The sequence below is a fragment of the Verticillium alfalfae genome, genomic scaffold, assembly GCF_000150825.1.
Source record: "Verticillium alfalfae VaMs.102 supercont1.6 genomic scaffold, whole genome shotgun sequence".
In the NCBI taxonomy this organism is placed as follows: Eukaryota; Fungi; Ascomycota; class Sordariomycetes; order Glomerellales; family Plectosphaerellaceae; genus Verticillium; species Verticillium alfalfae.
The window spans coordinates 476,374-489,420 of record NW_003315033.1 but is presented as its reverse complement, the minus strand read 5'-3'; the positions used below and the strand labels follow the sequence as shown (position 1 = coordinate 489,420).

The following is a 13,047-nucleotide window of genomic DNA, read 5'->3' as shown; positions in this document are numbered from 1 at the left end:
TGATAAACCAGTAAGGGCCGAACTAGTAGTTGGGTGGGTGACCACCAGCGAATTCTCGGTGTTGTATGTTTTGGTATTTTGCTCCGTGAAGTGCTCCGTGAAGTGCTCCGTTTCGTTACCGAAAAGTCTCGCTCGTCCATCTCCAAATGGAGCAGGACCAGCAGGTCCTCCCAGCTCACATCTTGTCGTCATATCATGGGGTCGGTGTAACATGACGGCGGCATCCACATTGTCGACCGAGCAGTGGTTCGAGACATCGATGATAATGTGCAGGTAAAGTGATCCATAGCAGTTACAGTGACAGCAGCTGGAAAATAATTGGCATATGTTCCCTTTCTTTCCCTATAACGCCAGGCCGATCATAACTCCCAAGACGCAAGCATGTTGTTTTGAGCGCAATAAGAAGCCAAGATAATCAGTCGACCCGTGATGCGACCAGAATGGACTTGGTCACAGAGACATCCGAAATTCACCGTCCTCCGCACGCCCTGCCCTTTCCATTCCCCCTTTCATATATGTTCAGCCTCTTCCAGGCGTTAATGAGAGTTAATGACACTCTGGTGCGTGCCATTGTGTGCGTGTGTGTGCATGTGCGTGGGAATGTGTTATGGACCCGCAAGCGTGTTCGTCCATGTTGCGACTTCCAGGTCTGGGAGGCGGCGTACAGCTCCAGTGATGTAGTACAGCATAGCATGGCGTGCGGAAGCACATCCTTCCACCCCTCAAGACTTGAAGAGCCCCAAGCCGATTGACTACCTTTGATGGTGATGGCCTTGGTGATGGTGGTCATCATCTCCGTCATGGTGCAAGGTGACGCTGTTGAACTCCTCGAAGGGGTCCACAACAGGCTCGCCAGGTGTTGCCAATCCACTGTCCAAAGGAACCCCCTTGAGGTTCATCGGCCGAGACCTACCAAAATCGACACTCTCGCTTTCCTTGACGTTGCGGAAATTGACCGTGTCAATACCGCGGCCCTGGTTGGGTACAATAGGCGGCTTCATGTGTCGAATCAGGGCCCATTGCGTAGTGCGGAAGAACTGGTGCGCCTTGATGTCAGAAGCGCCAGCTTTGGCGCCGAGTCTTCGGTTTTCATCCTTGATCAACAACTTCCGGATCAAAGACTTGCAAAGACTTAGAGGATGTTAGTGATTGTCTGATCTCTCTATTAATGGGCAGACTTACGTGGAAATTTGCGGCGTGCCAGCAGTGTCTGGGAACGGGATATCCTCCCTAAGGATATTGGCGAACGTCCCGTTCCTGTTCTTTCCCTTGAAGGGCGTTGTGCCGTAAAGCATCTCATAAATGAGAATACCCAGTGTCCACCAATCCACCGCACTCGTGTGGCCGCTGCCCTTAATCACCTCTGGCGCGATGTACTCCTCCGTACCCACGAATGAGTTGGTGCGGAAGTTGGCGATGCATGATCTCGTGTCAATGTGGAGGGACGCTTCTTTGGTGCTGCCATTCTTTCCAATGATCATGGTCGGCTTACCGCCAGGATCAGACTGCTTGGACAAATCAAAGTCTGACAGCATGATATGACCCGACTGGTGGAGGAGAATATCTAGATACGTCAGGGGCGATCTGACGACGGAGGAGAACCTCACTTACTCTCTGGCTTCAAGTCGCGGTAAATGAAACCCATCAGATGAAGGTACTCTAGAGCAGCCGTGACCTCGGCAGCGTAGAACCGGGCATCCTCCTCAGGAATGCATTTGCCTGGCCGTGTCTGCAGCGCACGGAAGAACTCTCCACCGCTGCAGTATTCCATGCACAGGTAGAGGTAGTCCTCCGACTGGAAGGAATGGTATAGAGTAACGATGAAGGGGTGGTTGCTCGTAGCCAGGATCTCTTGCTCGGCTAGGGCTCGTTTGATCTTGTTGCGCTTGATCATCTCCTTCTTGCTGAGGACTGGACGGGTTGTTAGCAATGACTGCCGAGCCAAACATGACGGTAGACGCACCTTTCATGGCATACAACCGCGTGCTCTTCTTCTCCCGTACCAGGTAGACCTTGCCCACATCTCCCTTGCCGATGAGCTTTATCTTATCAAAGCTCTGAGGCCCAACCTCAACGTCGCGGACCTTGATCGAGTTGGAGCTGTACGTCCGCCTGAATGCTAGCGCGGTCCTGTTCGGCGGCGGCAGGCCGGCGAGAACGTCCTTATCTGGGTTGGATGATGTCGACGTGCTGCCGACGGTGGAGACGGCCTTGAGGTCGGACGAGTTGACAAGCTCGAGAGTCCCAAGAGTCCCTGTAAACCGACCGACCCGGGTCATTTGCCCTAGCTCGGCCGTGGCGGGGACGCTCGTCGCTACCCTTTCCCTTGGCAGCCTTGGAGAAAGAGACCCTGGGCGTTCGGGGCGCTGGCAAACCTTTCTAAGCTTCCTCGCCAGCTCTTCCCGGCCTGCGTTGGTGGCGTGCTTGTCGGGGCCGCCGTTGGTCGATTCGGCCTTGAAGCTCGGTGTGTCAGGCGGGCTCGGTGGCACGGAGCCCTCATTGTGGTGGCGCAGGCCAGGCTGGCCTTGGTGGGCAAAGTAGGGGTTCGCGTGGGCTGTCGGACTGAGGGCCTCGTCGAGCGGGTTGCCCTCGCTGGCGGACGTGTTGGTTCTCAGGCGACCGACGGTGGTTTTGAAGAACGACGTGTTACGGATGGATGACTTCTCGGGTTTGGCGGGAGGGCTTTCTTGTGCCAGTGTCTTGTCGGCGTCCTTGTCTTTTGTCTTCTCGCTATCTTTGCTGGCGCCATTGGCGTTGATCCGAAAGAGGTTCTTTAGCCTCTGGTTGAATTGGTTGGTCGTGCTCCCATTCTGGGGTTTGGAGGCAGGCATCTCGGTGTTGTGACGGTCATGCGACCAGGGCTGCCATGGCTCGAGGGAGGGTGCAAATGTAGGGTTGGCGGAGCAGGTCGATGAGGACTGGTGTTGGTGGGAGGACAGTTTGGGGAACGGCGAGGTCGAGAGCCGGCGATGGCGGATGGCGGATGGCGGGAGTCGCAGCAGCAGGTGCAGGAGGATAGAATGGGCAGGCCGGCTTACGGATCCAACCCAGTGGCCAGATGAGCATGCATGGGGGTGGCAGGCGCGTGTGTGTGCTACCCAAGGCGGACAGGAGGACAGGACAGGCCAGGCGTTGTCTACGTATAGCGGGCAGGCCAGGTGGTGCGGCTTTTCCTTCCCCTCTCTCAGGTGCCTACTACCTACCAGGTAGGTACCTACCTAATCACAGAGCGAAGAGCGACCTGGCAGGCAGGCCGGGATTGATTGCGGTGTCCAGCGACCCCCAGCCATGGAAGCCCCTAGCACCCCCAACACCCCTAATGGTGGATCAGTGGCGGGCACCACGGCCTTCCGTGCAGCATCTTGTCCCACCGAGAATGCACCAAGCCTCCCCGAGCGAGCATTGCTCTCTCCATGCGACTTGGCGACATCCAAATGCCTACCTCGTAGGATCTCCAATGCTCATTCTCATCACTGGCCCGGACTGTTCCAGCAGTATAACACTCAAAAACCTGTGGCCTGCCTTTGGCATTCGGGATTGGAGCGTGAACTTCATCATCAACATTCAAGACCCTTGCTGGAATGAGCGGCTGGCCGCTGCTTGCTTCTTTGACACACCTCGGATGCTACATATTCCATGTTTAAGGCCGCAGCATGCGAGACAGCGAAATCGCCAGCAATTACTCCATCAGGCCAGTCATGAGTCTACCACTCACTACCTTCTTATTATCTGCCTGGGCTGGCGTCCCCTTTCTTCGCCCACTTGTGGGACACCGCCAGGTAGAATCGGGCAGGCAGCAAGACATGACAATCAGAGTCGTCTCCAGTGAGGAGGGGGGGAAAAATTACTGTCTGGACGAGTACGCCTGCGTGCGCAACCATTGCCACAACCGAAACACACCTATCTCGCCTTCTGTGTTGGCCGGCCGGCTGGCTGGTGAACAACCTGCCTGGACTGTTCGGCTGTGTCCCCGCGCATGCTCTCCAACAGCATTTTCCTCCCCGCCCAAAGTTCGATCGCCCCTTTCCGCTTTTACACTCGCTCGTTCGCTCAACCGGACCGACGCCGCCCCCCCTCCTTTTTCTGGAGGAGAGCTTAGAAATCCACCAGGTTCGGTTCTGGGCTCTTTCGGCCGCTTGACTCCTCTCGCCCTGGCGCATTGTCGGCCCATTGGCTGATTTGGAACCAGAGCTGGCCGGGGGACTACGTTGTGCCTTTGCGCGGTGCCTTTGTCGTGGTGCCTCAGCTTCCTTGCCGATGGAGTCATGCAGTCCCAACCGCGCATCTACCCCCACTATCCCAGCTCCTCCTGCGTTACGATGCGCCCGAAGGCCTATGCCATGCATACTGACTGAGCTACGTGCTGCTCCCCACAAGAAGAAGCCCTGGCGGATGATGTCAGAACCTGGCGTCGAGTGTCACAGCTATGGGGAAGCCCTTTGCAGGTGGGACTACGATGCAGCACAAGGCGAATCGCAACGGCCTCCACCTTGACGCTGCCGAACTCCAGTGTCTACTGAGCATCTCCACATTGACGCTCGTGTTGTGGCCCTCGATCCTACACTTGCTGGGTTTCGTTGTTTCACAGGGCTTTGCAGGGCCTTGTTGCTCCCAAAAATGCAAAACAAAAATGCGGCGGGTATATTGGAAACGCTATACTCGGCCTACCACCGGGCCTGGTCGTGTAAGATGGTGATCTCGTTAAACCTGACACTCGACGCCCGTATTGAGATCCACGTCGCCGAATGTTCCGGTTGAGGCGCAGCACAAACACCATCTTTTTTTTCCTCATCCGGATCACACTGTTACCCAGGTAGCCTCCTTTCATGCCACTGGACCCTCGAGTTCACTGTCCTCCCCACTCTCGACCTCGCTAGTGAGGTTCTGGTCGCGTAGCAGCAGAAGCATCCTGAGCTTCTTCCTGTTCGCCCTATACGTCGGAGCATCTTCCAGCTGTTGGTCCCTGACCGATGGCGTGACCTGCATGCCCGTCTTGTCGAAGAGATATCGCGGCAACTCCCCAGTGGCATCATCCACCATGTACTTTTTCGCCGTGATAACCGGGCCCTCGCCCGCCTGCCACACGATGGGCGGCATGTGCACCTCCTCCAAGTGCGCGCGCATCTCCTCCGCCGTGGCAAACTCGCGCCTGCCTTGCCTGCACCGCGCCCACTGACAGACCCTCTGCCGTCCCGTCCGCGCGTGCACGACGCTCACATGCCGCCGTAGCGTCTCAAAGTTGTGCAGCTCGGCGCTGCACCCGGCCCACTCACACACGAACCGTAGAAACCGCGGCGCGAGCGTCTCGTACACCTCACGCGGCCCCGGGGTCTCTGTCTTGGGCGGCCGGCCGCGCCCGCTTGCCCGTGTAGTAGCTCACCACTTTCGGCGTGCGGGTCTGGCGGGCGTTGGGTTGGAGCGCGCCGGCTTCGTCTTCGCCGACGACGCGGCCGAGACTGGGACGATAGCCTTTTGGACGGGCCGCGCCTGCCCTTCTGGGTGGAGGATGGGTCTGCCGGCTGCTGCTGCTGCTGTGTCTGCTTCTGGCGATGATCTTGCGACAGGTGCGTGGTTGCTGATCTTGCTGACGGCTGACGAGGCTGGCTTGCTGACGGCTGGCGAGGCTGGCTTGCTGAGGCTCACGGTTTGGGCGGCTTGTGCTGCTAGACGGCGAAATTGTGGTGAGAGGTCTGATGCGATGTCGTTGTCGCCGCCAGCCGCGTACGGGGCGCCGAGGGGAGCGGTCACTCTCTGCGTAGGGGTAGACGAGCCGAGGACAATCTCAAATCTAGATGAAGTCGGCGTCTGTGGCTCGATGGTAGTCGGCTGGAAAGAGGCCGAGCCTTTGGTGGAGGTTTTTCAGTGCCTCTGGTGGGCGCGGGGCGAAGAAGGTGTCAAGAGTCGGCTGCTGTGTCTTGAGGTGCTTTCTTGAGTGTGTTAAAGTGGCGGGAGTAGCCTTTCGTTCGCGCGTCGACGCCATTATGAGTTGAATGACGGTGAGAATTGGCGAGAGGCTCGACGCGTCCCGATCAATTGGATGCGTCCAGGAAGGACCGTAGGGTGCATTTCACGATGAAGTTGTTCAGACTGAGAGTTTGACGCCGAGGTCGATGTATAACCTACCAAAAAAGGTATACCTTCGGGGGCAGGCAGCATCTGGCCAAGCTCTTGACAACTGTCAGCACCTGACATGGTCCAGCTCCCGTCTCAGTATGAATGTGAAATGAACATGGTATTGGAGCCTGTACATCATTTCAGATGATCATCACGGGGGAGGACAATCAAACACATGGGCCTCTTGGATTTCTTATCATGTGCTCATCCAACAAAAAGTGTGAACATCCCGTACGGTCAAACTCGGTCTAGTGGTTTCAATCAGCACTCTCAATGAGTTGCATGCACTTGTTGCGTTGTTGCCCCGCCTTCTTCTGATACCACCTCTTCGAGCCCACCATGCCGGACTCCGGGGAGCGCATGCATCTGTATTATTAATCGTCACACAGATGATGCACCATCACGTCTTCAGACTCTCAATGATTCGAATGGCGCATTTGGACACAATGATGGTATCATACATCATCCCAGCAGCCTTTCGATTTGCCATATATCAAGCCTTGCACCTGGAGCAACGTTGAGCGACCAACAAGTTGGCCAGTCCTCTGCCCTTTCACCCTCGTCGACAGCAACCTCACTCGTCTCACCTCCGTCATCCTCTTGTGCCGATAGCCTGTGGAATCACTGCGTACCAACATCGATATGGCGTCCAAACCCTTCTATGCCGTGATTGCTGGCGCTGGCACTGGCACGGGTAAATCATCTTCGAGGTCTCGTGCTCAGCCAGTCATACTGATCAATCTTCAGGCCGAGCTGCCGCAGTTCGCTTTGCCAAGTCTTACCCAGTCGTTCTTCTTGCACGCAAACCCGAAAGCTACGAAGAGATTGTCAAAGAGATCAACGAGTCCGGCGGCCAGGCCATCGGGATCACCACGGATGCCACTGACGCCAAGGCCCTGAGCTCGGCCTTCGAGACCGTAAAACAGAGGCTGCCTGATTCAAAGCTGGCTGCCGCTATCTACAACGTCAACGGCGGCTTCTCCCGGGTTCCGTTCCTTGAACTCAAGCTCGAGGATCTGGATGCCAGCCTCAACGTGGCGCCGTACGTTCTCTCAGGGTCTCAGATTGCGGAGCATGGGGCATGACTGACGTTCACAGACGCGGCTTCGCTGTATTCGCTCAGAGGACTCTGCCGCTTCTCCTTGATTCCGTCTCAGACTCACCTCACCCGCCGACCCTGATCATCACAGGAGCTACAGCATCGGTGAGAGGATCCGCCCTGTTCGGGGGCTTTGCGGCTGGCAAGTTCGCCCTTCGCGCCCTTGGCCAATCTCTTGCTCGGGAGTTCCACCCCAAGGGCGTCCACGTTGCCCACGCCATCATCGACGGTGGCATCGACACACCGTGGGGCAAGGCCTACGAACCAAACAACGGTGCGCCTGACGGCAAGATCAAGCCAGAACAAGTAGGTGACATCCATGCATCATGTGAAGTCCCAAAACTGACTGACCCCTACCTTAAATCTAGATTGCGGAGGATTACTGGCATCTCCATACACAGCACCGTTCAGGCTTCACACAGGAGATCGACACCAGGCCCTACGTAGAGAAGTTCTGAGACGCAATGATGCTTGTAGCGAAGAATAGTGCGTCAAACAGTGTGTAGTGTGCGACCTGAATCAAGACATTTGAACCATTTCCACAGAAATGGCAATGATATACGATGTCCTCTACCGGGAAATAGTCATACTTCATTCGTCGTTGGCGAGCGGTAGACAGGTTCGCCGACCTGGATGCCATCGCATCGTGCCGCTCCGGCCGTCGTTTTGCAGTTAAACCCGTCGTAACGGGTGCTCGGAATCGGCGTTGTGCGTCGCGCTATCGGCTCAGCAGGTGTTCTAATAACATGAGGTTCGGATGTGCCATTTTCAAGACCCGGACGCTTCGACGACGGGGGCCGTTGACTCCAGCATGGCGCCCACAGCCGTGCCGTGGAGAGCAGCCACACGTTCAGCCTCCTTTCTTTCCCGCGCAGCCTCTGTCTCTGCTCGCAACTTCTCCATATTCCAGGCGTCGTTGTCATCATCGTCCTCATCGCCGGACTCGTCATCATCCTTCCAGGTACCGCTCTCGAACATCGCACGACCAGTGGCCTCCTTGGCCTTCTTCGCCTGCTCCTCGGCAGCCTTTTTGTCCAACCTCTCCTTCTTCCACTTGGCAAAAGACTCTGGCGTTACTGGTGTAAGTGTGCCTGTGAGCTTGTGTCGTTCGGACTCCAGGAACTCCTCAAGGGTGAGCGTCTTCAATGGTGACTTATCCATCAAAGCCTTCTCAGCCGCTCGCTGCTCCTTTGTCTTCAACACGAAACTAGGGGGGGTTAGCAAAACGTGCTGAGTGAATGGAATGCGTGACATACCCTGGCGGTAGAGCGTGCTTGTACATGCACTTGTCGCCTCCATTGGGACAGACCCAGAACCAGCCGTACTTGCCCTCCTCGATGGCCTCGACGAAGAACTTGCAGACCTTGTCCGTGGTCGTCTTTTGGTTTCCCTTCTTCGACAAGACGACGGACCGCAGCTTCTCTTCATCCCACTCCGCGGATGTCTCGACCTTCTTCTGCTCGTCCTCCTCGGCTCTGGTGTCGGTGTACAGACTCTTCTTGTTGACTTTGCGCTCGTCTTCGACATTGTGGGAAAACTTGCACTTCTTTCCCTTCTCGCAATTGCCCTTCTTGAAGAAAATGCACACCACAGTCTTGGGGTCGACGCCGAATGGGACTTTCTGGATTTGTGCGGGTTTGTTGACCAGGTCGGCCAGTTCCCTCTTGGCTTCCTCCGCAGCCCGCTTCTCCTTCTCGCGCTGAGCCTTCTCGGCTTGTTTACGCTTCTCCTCCGGCGTGCCACCAGACTTGGCCATTGCGCTGAGCTGGGCAATCTGCTTCTGGGCGGCGCCACCCTTCTTATTCTTCATGCCGAAGGTCTTGTCGGCCACGGCCTGCGCGCCCTTGGCCTTGGCAGGCTTCTCAATGTTCTTCTTGGGCGGCATGATGTCGGTTGGGCGCTTCCAGTGTCGAGTAGTCTACGATCGAGCAGGGGAGCTCGAAGGGTGGTGACAACCAAAGGCGTCACAGACGAAGATGTCGATAAATGGTGGGGGTTTGGCGAAAGGAAGAAAGTGGGACTGACAGAAATCCAGGATGAAGTCACGCCAGGATGGTCACGTGTATGGCGGGGTGTGAGAGAGAGAACACCTTCTGACGGGCGCCAAGCCAACTCACTGGCCTTGTTAGGACGCATGGTGGTACGTACCTTCAATTGAAGCTCCAGTTGTCCAGTTCCACCCCAATCGGCAACAGCCATAATACCAGCTTGCATTCAGCAACCGACCACATTCGCGACAGACGTCCAAACATCCCACTTCGCCGATCAACCAAGCGTGTGAGTCGCCTTGACATCGAAAGGAGAAGGAGGACTGACGAGCAAATACAGGATTGTCTCTGACCGTGCCTAGCCCCAAGAGCCTCCCGATACCACGAAATCGCGTTAGGACACATTTCAGACCAGCTACTCACGATGATCTCCGACGGCGAACTGTACCAGCTAGCAATTGTTCTGGGCTCTAGTGCAATGGCCCTGATTGTTGTGTACCACTACCTAGAGGTCAACGCTGAGGACGAGAAGGCCCCCGCGGTCGCTGGAGCACAGTCTGCAAAGCAAGCAGCCGCATGAACGACATCGTCAGGAGGTGCAGATCACAGTCGAAATGGAAGATTGAAGAATAAAGAGGACAGTGTACGATACCTCGGCGGAGTGTACGGACGAGAGAATGCCGACCTACAGCGGGCCGCAATCTGGTGGCGGAGGCGCTGGAGGTTGGTGGGATGCCCGTACGACGCATCCTGCTGACAGCGGGGTTGAACACAGATGCTAGGCAGATGGAAACGATTGGGACCAGGCGAAGCATTCCCCGTTGGCTTTGGGGGAGTACGATCATCCACTGCTAGGTGGTTTTTGGTGACAATTCTTCGTTCAGGGCCCATCCGGCCGAGAAAGAAATCCAGACTTGATACCCCATAGTCTCATCTAAGTTCTTGCTCTTTCTGTGCTTTCTGGAGAGACATGATAGTCCCTTAATCAAGTTGGTGACCTAAAGTCCTTGAGTTGGAGGTCTCCAGGCACCATCAGAGCTCTTGAAGCCAGGTCGCTGATCAGCCAATGAGCGAAAGCAATACATACCAGTCGCATTGTGGCTCATGTTCAGGGGCCATCCTGAAGTGGTTTAGCGTAACACGCCCAAGCCGGTGCCGTTGTTTTCTCAGGCGCGACGCCCCAAAGGTCCCAGCCCAGGCAGAAAACGCTGGTCAAGTGTCCCTCCCGCTCTCCTTCCTCTCGTCTCCTCCATTTCTCTCCTTCCAACGTTCACCACCCTTACACTCCCACCAGCTATCAGAACCCAAACCAGACGCGCCTTCCACTTCTTTATCACTGCACTGCACTATCACTGCAGTTCTTCCATTCTTAAATTAATTCTTCGTCAACCAAGCTGTCTACCGACTCGTGCAGGCAAATCGCGTAGGATCAGACATCCCACTTTCCTCTGACCAACACAACCCACCTCTCTTTGCGCGTCCAGCCTCGAGCCATCTCGTACAGCTGTCTACCATCACTGCAGCTTTAGCAAGCAGGAACTCACATACCGACTCCCACAACAAACCACTCCATATCGCCAATATGTCCGGCAAGCTTGACCAGTCTCTTGACGAGATCCTCACCACGCGCCGCCGCTCCAACGGCCCTCGCCGCCGCTCTCAGCGCCAGGCCACCACCACCGGCCGTCCCACGGTTGCCGCACCTGTCGGCGGTGTTCAGAAGAACCCCAGGAACGCGCGCACCCCGGCCAACAAGCCCACTCCGGCCAAGGCCGCCCCTCACACTGGTGACAGCAAGATCATCGTGAACAACCTTGTACGTTTCGCCATATCTATGTCTGCCATGCCCGACTAACACCCTGCAGCCCAAGGACGTGAACGAGCAGCAAATCAAGGTATGTTGCCGCTGAGGCTACCTTAGTATTCGGACACAGTTCGACATGTTTCCCCTCGCTCGCACACCCTCCGAAAGCGTTTCAGCGATGCGTATTCCTTCGGCTAGAGACGCCAAAAGCCGTTCCCTGGCCCCAAGCAAGATGCCGCAAGTCTCCTCTGCCGCGCACCACGAAGCTTCAGCCGTGTCGTGCCGACAAGAGTTGAGCACATTCCTGTCACGCCGTGAATATCAGTTGCGTCCCGGTAGCCTGGTCAGCACCATTGCAGCCTGATAAGCGATGACAAACCAAGGGATGTAGGCTGTTTGAGAGGACGCGAGCAACCCACGAGCGTGGCCTGCGAAACCTACCCGATCGAACGCTTACTTGATCAAATCTGGCTTCACATGTTGGCATGCAGCGAGCACAGCAGTGAGCAACAGTGAGCAAAACAATGTGGCACAAGAGAGTCCGTTTCCTGTGATCTGAGGGAAGCAATGATGGAAGCTCGGTAGCTCTATCATTGGTTATGCGAACGGTGCGCTTTTCATGGAGCATACATTTCAGTTGCGGCGCGATATTCATCTGGGAACGAACAAGTCGGCGGCTCCTAGGGCACTGTCATAACTTGCGTCTTTCACGCGGCGCTGGCATTCTGTGGGCTTGAACGGACGATCTATGGCTCAAAATGGCTGCTCACTGCTCTGCTCGCTGGACAAACTTTTGTGATCGACGATCTCGGCTCTGCGGATTATTGCGACGAAACGCATACGATTACCTACGCACTGTGATCGGAATACTGACATCAGACTCCAGGAGTACTTTGCGCAATCGGTCGGTTCCATTAAGAAGGTTGAAATCTCTTACGGACCGAACTCGGTCAGCCGTGGCATCGCCAACGTCTCCTTCAGCAAGCCCGATGGCGCTAGCAAGGCCTTCAACAAGCTCAACGGTCTGTTGGTCGATGGCCGCCCCATCAAGGTAAGCAAGCTCAATAAACTCTCCACAGTGCGTCTGCTAACGCAATGGTCAGATTGAGATTGTCGTAGGCGCCTCCCAGGCGGCCAACGTGATCCCGCCCACCAAGACGCTCGCCGAGCGCACTTCGTAAGTGGACAAGCTATTACTTGCCATGCCAAATACATCTGACAATTTTCATAGCCAGCCTAAGTCGCAGGCCAAGGCTCAGCCCAAGTCCGCCGCTTCCAACAAGCACAACGCCGCGAAGACCGCCGGTGCTGCCGGCAGGGGCAAGAAGCCCCGTCAGGGCCGCACTGCTAGGCCCGCGAAGAAGACCGCCGAGGAGCTTGACTCAGAGATGGCCGACTACTTCGAGGCTGCTCCTGCTGGCACTACTGATGCTACCTCTGGCGCTGCCGTCCCCGCTGCCACTGGCGACGCCCCCATGGATGAGATCATGTAGTGGCGCCGCATTGATGCAGATTCTTCATACGGTCCGGACTCCCCATCAGATTGACAACAAGAGCGACGGGAGGGCAGTTTCTGGGCACGGTTTATTATTTTTCTTCCTTCCTTGAATTGGTACAAGTAGAGCTGCGGCAGGAAGGTTATGCCTGGTAGCTCGGACAGGGGCGAGGTACCCGACTGGAACGGATGGCTTTCACACTTCGTTTCGATTACACCTTCAGACATGAACAGGAGCAGCGCATGATTGTATTATACCAACAAACACCAAACTAAAGATGAGGGAGAGCGCTACAGAGTAGTCTGGTAATATGAGCAATGATTTGGCTCGCATGGATGGCAATAGTAAGACGTGCGTGCCGTGAGGGACCTGTTCAACAAAATGAGTGATCAACTACTTGTCTTTGACTCAACCCGAACGCGCCAGTCTGTGGCTTGCCTGTTATCACTTGCTCCTGTGTCTAGTCAGCTAGGTAGGTATGCTCCTAACCCCTGATTCCTACCTGTAACCCAGCAAAGTACCAACATCTTTTCAGTCATGCATATA

The 13,047-nt window shown here is 56.0% G+C and overlaps 6 protein-coding genes across 6 annotated transcripts; 3 read left to right on the top strand and 3 right to left on the bottom strand.

Moving 5' to 3' along the window:
• Positions 1 to 268: 268 nt before the first annotated feature.
• Positions 269 to 2,831, bottom strand: VDBG_05244 (serine/threonine-protein kinase nrc-2; the record flags this gene model as incomplete). The annotated part of the gene is made up of 4 exons (XM_003004085.1): positions 269 to 1,131; positions 1,183 to 1,525; positions 1,612 to 1,911; positions 1,964 to 2,831. 4 exons carry the CDS (start codon positions 2,829 to 2,831, stop codon positions 753 to 755), a joined length of 1,890 nt encoding a protein of 629 aa, XP_003004131.1.
• A 1,993-nt stretch (positions 2,832 to 4,824) lies between these two features.
• On the bottom strand, positions 4,825 to 6,192 carry VDBG_05243 (conserved hypothetical protein; the record flags this gene model as incomplete). Its single annotated transcript, XM_003004084.1, has 3 exons — positions 4,825 to 5,254; positions 5,381 to 5,826; positions 6,124 to 6,192. 3 exons carry the CDS (start codon positions 6,190 to 6,192, stop codon positions 4,825 to 4,827), a joined length of 945 nt encoding a protein of 314 aa, XP_003004130.1.
• Positions 6,193 to 6,756: 564 nt separating this feature from the next.
• VDBG_05242 (short chain dehydrogenase) lies at positions 6,757 to 7,671 on the top strand (the record flags this gene model as incomplete). The annotated part of the gene is made up of 4 exons (XM_003004083.1): positions 6,757 to 6,808; positions 6,862 to 7,156; positions 7,213 to 7,519; positions 7,582 to 7,671. 4 exons carry the CDS (start codon positions 6,757 to 6,759, stop codon positions 7,669 to 7,671), a joined length of 744 nt encoding a protein of 247 aa, XP_003004129.1.
• A 310-nt stretch (positions 7,672 to 7,981) lies between these two features.
• On the bottom strand, positions 7,982 to 9,098 carry VDBG_05241 (translation machinery-associated protein; the record flags this gene model as incomplete). Its single annotated transcript, XM_003004082.1, has 2 exons — positions 7,982 to 8,420; positions 8,470 to 9,098. 2 exons carry the CDS (start codon positions 9,096 to 9,098, stop codon positions 7,982 to 7,984), a joined length of 1,068 nt encoding a protein of 355 aa, XP_003004128.1.
• Positions 9,099 to 9,625: 527 nt separating this feature from the next.
• VDBG_05240 (hypothetical protein) lies at positions 9,626 to 10,127 on the top strand (the record flags this gene model as incomplete). The annotated part of the gene is made up of 1 exon (XM_003004081.1): positions 9,626 to 10,127. One exon carries the CDS (start codon positions 9,626 to 9,628, stop codon positions 9,779 to 9,781), a length of 156 nt encoding a protein of 51 aa, XP_003004127.1.
• A 656-nt stretch (positions 10,128 to 10,783) lies between these two features.
• On the top strand, positions 10,784 to 12,498 carry VDBG_05239 (conserved hypothetical protein; the record flags this gene model as incomplete). The annotated part of the gene is made up of 5 exons (XM_003004080.1): positions 10,784 to 11,017; positions 11,067 to 11,096; positions 11,892 to 12,056; positions 12,109 to 12,182; positions 12,237 to 12,498. The coding sequence occupies 5 exons, from the start codon at positions 10,784 to 10,786 to the stop codon at positions 12,496 to 12,498; spliced, it is 765 nt and encodes a 254-aa protein (XP_003004126.1).
• Between the last annotated feature and the right edge of the window lie 549 nt (positions 12,499 to 13,047).